The sequence below is a fragment of the Lolium rigidum genome, chromosome 6 (assembly GCF_022539505.1).
Source record: "Lolium rigidum isolate FL_2022 chromosome 6, APGP_CSIRO_Lrig_0.1, whole genome shotgun sequence".
Taxonomy (NCBI): domain Eukaryota; kingdom Viridiplantae; phylum Streptophyta; class Magnoliopsida; order Poales; family Poaceae; genus Lolium; species Lolium rigidum.
The window spans coordinates 131,262,803-131,270,714 of NC_061513.1; the positions used below are offsets into that span (position 1 = coordinate 131,262,803).

Genomic DNA, 7,912 nt, shown 5'->3' on the forward strand with positions numbered 1-7,912 from the left:
TCGATGATCTTAGATGGCTCCAACTATGGCGAATTGTTTCCATATGTGTGATCTTCAACTTTAGGGTGTTTGTATTGTGAGGTCTCCTATCCTCCGTGTCCCATTCCTCATGTAGCTCCTACTCCACCGATGCCACCGGTCCTTGTTGCAAAGGCTCCCCAGGCTGCTAAAGAGGCTGCCGAGGATGCTGCAGACGATGCTTATAATCAGTATGCACATGACTACTCATCTGATCTTGGTTCTTACCGTGATGTCATAGAAAAGGAGACATATACATATATACTCTCTTTTTTCTAGAGTACTTCTTACTCTTTCTAGATTGAACTATAGTGAAAGGTTCAAAAACAGGGTCACCATCATGCCAATCCAAGTTCAAAGGAGTCCTAGCATCATTATTATATTGAATCGCTATATTTGTCTCACTTTTTTCTCATTTAGATTACTCCTAGCCTTTTCTAACTCTCTCAACAAATCAATGGATTCTAAATTATCGTAAGGGATATTGACTCCCATCATGGTGGACCTCAACATAATTTCCTGATTGGACAAGACAAAAAAAATTATCATATAATTTACCATGAGAGGAGTTGCGGAATTACCTTCCAGGTTTCTTTTCTTAGATAAGTGAATTACCTTCTCCATCACCACTTCTGCTCCGGTGCTTCTCCCCTAGAAAAAATGTGGGAGCGTCAAACACAACAATGGTGGAGATCTTTCCCATACATGTTCGTAAGGAGGGGCAAGATCATAATTTCAGTGTAGGTCCACTGTTCGTACATCTCTGTATAGGCCCGTATGACCCGCGTTATGGTGTACCTCTTTTTTGTACGTATCTATGGTTTCAAAACAAGGCATGCACGATATGGGGCGGAACTTAGACGAATGTGATCATTAACTGGTCGTGTGAACTTTTTTTTCTTCTTACGCGACGTACACATACCGTATCAATACAGACGGATATACATGGGCTGGATATGGGTTTCAGCGGACCCAACACAGGAAAAAAAACAACTATGACCCTTTAACTTTATTTAGGGGGAGCACCGGAGCAACCCTCCTCCGTCACTTTTTCTAGCCTCCGAAGATCCTTATGTAAGTTGAATCTGTCCTCCGCACATCTTTTTTTTTTGATAATGGATGATTTATTACTCATAAAAAACAATTACATCCGACCTCTGCATAGTTAAGATGCACACAACCGTTCAAAAAGTCTCAAAAGTCCGGAGAGCTAAAAAAGGTGAATTACATATCAGACATGAGCAAATGTAAAACGCCTAAGGTGAAGGCAGAGGCCCAATCCGTAGATTATGCTTCCACCCATGTATGGAAAAAAGTATCCCTCGCCGTGTCCTCCAACCGTATACAGACATCCGTAAACAGGTCACGGTTCTGCACCTTCTGAAGCGCAGTCCACGAACGGAGAGTAGCGGTACATCTGTAGATAATCTGCAAGAGAGAACAATTCTTATCATTAAAAACTTTGTCATTTCTACACAGCCATAGCGACCATATAATGGCAAGCGCCCCCACTCTAATAAACGTTCTAAATCTGTGATCGATCCCATGAAGCCAATTACCGAAGATGTTGGCCACACTAGTCGGGCGATACAGATCAGAAGCTATTTGGATGCATGACCAGATAGATCTGGCAAAGCGACATTGGAAGAACAAGTGTTTAGTTATCTCTTTGTGTTGACAAAAAACACACTACGTACTCCCATGTCAATTGCGTTTCACAAAATTATCTTTGGTTAGAATTACTCCTCGACGCAAATACCAGCCAAAAGTCTTAATTTTGAGCGGTATCTTCATCTTCCAAATCTTCTTGTTTTTATCAACTGGTATTTCCGGTTGGATAATGGCATTGTACAGTGAACTTACAGAGAATTTTCCATAGGATTGTAAGTTCCAAATAAATTCATCTTGCCCTTCATACAACTGGATGGATTCCAAACGCAACAGTAAGACATTCCATGCAAGAAGTCTCGGACCGATTAAATCTCGTCTAAACGTCACTGTCGGAGGTGAGGTTGCCATTACTAATGCAATGGTATCACTTTTGCGATAAACAATGTTGTATAACACTGGATATTGTTCAAGAGAGAGGCCTATTCGCTAGCCATGTATCATCCCAGAACCGTATCTGTGATCCATCCTTAATAATGAAAGTACCATATCTGAAGAAAAATTTATTCGTTGCCATTAGGCCATCTAAAAAATGCGAGTCTCCCGGTTTCCAAAGGATCTGGGATAACGCTTTGTCACCGATGTACTTTCTTCTAACCATGGTCTACCATATGCCTTATTCGGTTAGTAGCTTAAAAAGCCACTTACCTAATAAGGCTGAGTTCTTGACCTCAAGGTCGTGAACTCCTAGCGCACCCATATCTTTAGGTCGGCATACGACAAACCACTTGACCAGCCGATATTTCTTTTTTTCACTATCCCCTTGCCAAAAAAATCTTGATCTATAATAATCGAGCTTGTGTAATACACCTTTTGGCAAAATGAAGAAGGATATCATATACAACACCATATTGGTGAGTACTGAATTAATGAGAACCAATCTTCCTCCAAGGGATAGCATTTTACCTTTCCAACTACTAAGTCTCTTCTGAAGTCTTTCCTCGACTAGTTTTCACTCAGCCATCGTTAATCTCCGATAATGAATCGGGATGCCCAGATAGTTGATAGGAAACTGGCCTTGCCCACAACCAAACATTTCCGAATCTTTGGCGACTGAGCCCTGAGCGTCGCCAAAACAGAACAATTCACTTTTATGGAAGTTTATTTTGAGTCCCGATAAATGCTCAAAAGCAGCCAAAATTAGCTTTAAATTTCGAGATTTATCGAGATCATGTTCCATAAATAAAATTGTATCGTTGGCGTATTGAAGGATTGATAAACCACCATCTACAAGATGTGGGATAACTCCTTCAATTTGACCATCAGATTAGCTCGTTCGATCAATATAGCGAGCATATCCGCCACAATGCTAAATAAAAGTAGTGATAGAGGGTCGCTTTGGCGTAAAAAAATTCGTGTCTGGAAGAAGCATCCCATATCATCATAGACATGAATCGCTACACTTCCTCCATACACAAAATTATCGATCAACGCTCTCCACTCCGGTGAAAAACCTTTCATCCTCAGTGTCTGCTGGAGAAAAGACCAGTTGACTTTATCACAAGATTTCTCGAAATCAAGTTTGTAGATTACCCCATTCATCTTTTTTGGTATGCAGTTCATGAACCGTCTCATGTAGAACCACAACCCATCTAGGATATTGGGTCCTTGCATGAAAGCCGTTTGCGACAGCCTTACCACATAATCAGCCACTGTATTCAGTCTAATGGTGGCCACTTTCGTGAATATCTTGAAACTTACATTTAAGAGGCAGATGGGTCTATATTGTTGGATCCTTTGTTCCTCCTTAACTTTGGGTAACAAGATGAACTCACCAAAATTTAGAAGGAATAATTCTAGCTGTCCAGCGTGTAAAACATCGAACATTTCTAGAAACTCGCCTTTGATTGTATCCCAAAAAGTCTGATAAAATTCAGTGGCGAAACCATCTGGACCCGGGGCTTTGTTATGATCCATTTGGATCCTTTTTAACTTCCTCCTCCGAGTAAGGAGCCATTAAAAACAACATTCTCCTCCTGAGACACTTGGGGTATATCTGCTATTTTGGGACTCATCCAGAGAGAAGGAACTCTCATCTAGCGGACCAAATAGACCCTTATAATAATTAGTAATATATGATTTGAGTTGCTCATGGCCTTCAATTAGATCCTCATCTTGTACTAGAGATTGTATACGTTTTTTCCTGTGACGGCCATTGGCAATCCCATGAAAATATCTCGTATTTGAATCTCCTTCCAGAAAGAATTGGGCTTTTGAACGTTGGTACCATTTCAACTCTTATTCCCGAAGAAGACCCGCTAATTGAGTATTAGATTGATTTTTCAAATCCAATTCAATGCTGTTAGCGGTCTCACTTTAGCAAGCACTTCTATCTCATCTATGATAGACGATAAGCAAAGCTTCTCCTTTTTAAGAAAACTTGTTGTATGTCTCGCCCATCTAGAAATGTGTTTGTGAACAACTCACATCTTTTTATTCCACCTTATAACCGGATTGTTGGCATACTCTGGTCTTTCCCATATATTTTTAACCATCTCGTGAAAACCTTCCCGATGTAACCATCCAAATTCAAACTTAAATGGTTTCTTAGACAACGTTCTTGTTAACCCGATAGTTAAAAGTATGGGAGCATGGTCCGACAGTTTTTCAATACGTTCTAGAGTGCAGACTGACATCATCGGATATTTATCCTCCCACCTGGTGTCCATCAACACGCGGTCATTGATAACCACAATCAATTAAGCCACTGAATTCCTCCTGTGCTGTCGCACCCACTTGCCAATTCCACAGCTCCAAGTCACAAATCACCAAGCCACAATCACAAAACATTATCCACATCAATGCATTCAACAATGCAGCTCCAAGTCACAAATCACCAAGCCACACTAACAAAACAATGCATTCAGCATGGTCATTGACACCCATAATCAATTAAGACACTGAATTCCTCCTGTCTTGTCGCACCCACTTGCCAATTCCGCAACTCCAAGTCACAAATCACCTAGCCACAATCACTACACCCATAGGATTCAAACTTCCATTACCGGTCTTCAATTCCCGGTTTCCATGACATTCTCCGCGTCTGATTTCACCGTGGAACTAAGACATGTCATATGATGGCAACATACCACACAACCCTACAACACCCCCTCTGAAACCAAACAATCAGAAAAACATGGTTGCGTGCGACCGAAACGCCATCTGCACCGGTAAACTCCAGATATGTTGTCCATTTGAAATTCGTCGATGGAGTCTTTCGAAACCCGGTAGTCCGCCCAAGATCAATGACGATCACCGATAGGCAGTTCTTCATCACGGAGAGAGAGAGAGAGATGAATCTAAGGACCACAACCTTTATTCAAAGACACACCATCAGCCCACGCTATCGGCCGGCAGCAGAGAAGAAGACGAACTCGAAAAGCCAAACAGGGAACAACGAGCCGCATGGCCGCCAGACACCACACATCACCATAGGCAATCAGGCATACAACACTGGGCCTAGATCGGCCCGCCCCGCCGCCATCAAGGTTTGTTGCGCCGCCAGCCGCCAGTGTTGTCGTCACTGTTCAGCCCCCTCTCCATCATTTCCTCCGCGAGATGCCCATGGCCCGCCCGAGGCGATCAGCTATGTGTGCCCTCACCAGCCCTCTGCCTTTGGTAAGATGGCACCTCCAACTGCCACCGGCCTCAGCGGCGGCAACGGCCTGGTAGGGCCGGGAACGAGGAGGTTAGGTGGCAACGACAGGAGGCCTCCGGGATTGCTTGGGCGGGGGTGACCCGGGAGGTTCGCTCGATGCTGGAAATTGAGATACATTGTGGCGGAGAATGAGCAAGAACTAGTCGCTTTTCCAAATTTTCATCTAAGGTCTATTATGCAAGTTGTAAAGCCTTTGTTGTAATTCTCTTTTTTCTTGGGGCCCTACATGTAAAATGCAACTCCACGGCTCGGAATTAATGAAGCTCTCGGTACTTTGGGACCGTCCTGCTGTTATTAAAAAGAAAATTACTGACACACTTACCAGAACGGCGGTCCAGAACATAGTATGAATGGAAGACAAATTATCAGAACGGGACAGCATTTTGTGTGGAAAACGAAACTTTTCTATTGCATCAATTCGGTTACAGTGTATCTCTCTGTCTGACTTCGAACAGACTTTGTTCTCATGATCAGTGATACGATCAGTTGAATGATCGTCGGCTAGGATATCTCCACCTTCCCCTACATCCAGTTGTTCATCGCTTGAAAGGCCACCGACGACAGCGATGACTTCAGCTGGCATCGCCGCGGACCCGAACACTTTGCCTGGCGCTCTACTCGCCAGATCAGCTGGTTCCTTGGTTGCCGGCGAATCTCGAGCATCGTCGCACTGCTCGCTGCCGAGCACGTCGATCCAGCCATCCTCGGAGTCCCAGTCCGGCGAGGCCGGGACGAAGTACGCCAATGACTTGATCCTCTCGGCTGCGTTCCCCGAAATCTCCTCCTCCACCTCATCACCTTCCTCGTCGGACTCCGGTTCCCAGAATGCGGCGTCCAGCGTGCTCTTGGGCGACACCCACCTAGCCTTGTTGGACTCCGCTTCTTGTAAAGCCAGGAAGGGATGCTTCAAGAGCTCCGCCGCTGTGCCCCGGTCGCGGGCGTTTCTCGTGAAGCATGCGGCGAGGAAGTTTTTGGCTTCGGGCGACAGCCACGCCGGCACCTCTGGCACGGCGTCCGTGTATCCGATCCAGTGGACGGCGGCGAGGACGTTGTCAATGTTGCTCCACGGGGCACGCCCGGTGGCCATCTCAACGACCGTGCAGCCCAGGGCCCACACGTCGGCGGCTGGCCCCTGCTCCTCCCCTCGGGCCACCTCCGGGGCCATGAATGCTGGCGTGCCTCCGATCGGCCGGTCAGAACCTGCCGTCCTCGCGCACCCGAAGTCGGCGATCTTGGCGGGCCCGTCGGCGCCGATCACTATGTTCCTTGACTTGATGTCCCCGTGCACGAGCGACTCGCCGTGCACGTACGCCAGCCCGCCCAGGACGTCGGCCGCGTAGGCGCGGATGGTGCGCTCCTCCAGGCGGCCGCCGTTCCTGGCGACCTCGTCGGCGAGCGAGCCGCCAGGGGCGAACTCGAGGAAGAGGTGGTATGAGCCGTCATCGCGGTGGGCGCCGCCGAGGCAGCGCACGACGTCAGGCGAGCACAGGCTGGACATAATCCCTTGCTCACGACTCAGCAGCGCTGCGTCCGCCGCGGCCACGGACTTGACCGCGAACAGCTCCCCCGATGCGCTGTCGGCTGCCAGCGACACCACGGCCCCCGACGCGCCGCAGCCCAGCGTCCGCAGCCGCGTCCATTGCCCGCTCACGGCGATCGCCATTCTCCAATCCCTTTGCTTGTCTGTCTGGTCGCTTGCTTGATTGCTGCTCTGGGAACCTGCGTGATCTTCCTGTTCTTTTTTGTTTGGTCTGAGTTGGTTCTGTGTGGCATGTGGTTGTGCACTTGTGCGCGCTTATATATACAGAGCATCCATGGATGGGAAGGGAAAGGAGAAGGAGAAGACGACTTGGAGCTAATTGGGTGAGGTATTAGATTAGGGGGAAGGTGTTTGTTGTGTGTCAAAGCTCAACTTGGCGTTCTCGCCACAAAGAAAAGCGTGGGTCTTGCGTTCTCGCCACGCGCGGCAATTGGACGCTGCGAGCATCTGTGTGTTTGTGTGGGTGAGAACGGGCGGCTCATGCGGAGGTCAATCAGCCAGCGCCGCCCGCCTCGCCTGATTGCTGCACATCACATGCCGCCGTCATATGCATCTCCTCTCCCCGCCAGTCACCACCAACGGCACTTGGGATTTTGACAAAAAACTGACCTTTCTCGGGAAAGAATTCACAAAGTAACCTGTCAAGCAAAAAAAGATGTGACTATTCCTCAGAGAGACCTAATTTCGTTCTCAGTTAGATAATATCAACAAATTTCAGTTACAACTCATAACTAGCACGAATTAAGATGCAAATCAAATGGTGTAAAACTTAACTGAGCACGAAGTTAGTTCTCAGCTAGTTGAGAACTAGCAAATCCCGGAAAAATCATTGAATAACCTTTTTTATGGCTTCTCAAATGGAGCTATGTTCCATTGCACAACGCCGCTGCCCAGGACGGTGCCGTGGTCGCACGACGCCGCAATCAATGACATCATGCGCAGGACGACGCGGTGGTCGTCAGCACAAGTGGGGCCTGATTCAGGTGAGCTTGGCTCCGTTGACCGCGGACCGTGCTATGGAGCTTCGC

General features: G+C 47.1%; 1 protein-coding gene across 1 annotated transcript; it reads right to left on the reverse strand.

Moving 5' to 3' along the window:
* Positions 1–1,381: 1,381 nt before the first annotated feature.
* LOC124663302 (mitogen-activated protein kinase kinase kinase 18-like) lies at positions 1,382–7,007 on the reverse strand. The gene is made up of 3 exons (XM_047201027.1): positions 5,667–7,007; positions 5,317–5,443; positions 1,382–1,446 (listed from the first exon to the last, which is right to left on the reverse strand). The coding sequence occupies exons 1-3, from the start codon at positions 7,005–7,007 to the stop codon at positions 1,382–1,384; spliced, it is 1,533 nt and encodes a 510-aa protein (XP_047056983.1).
* Positions 7,008–7,912: the final 905 nt, after the last annotated feature.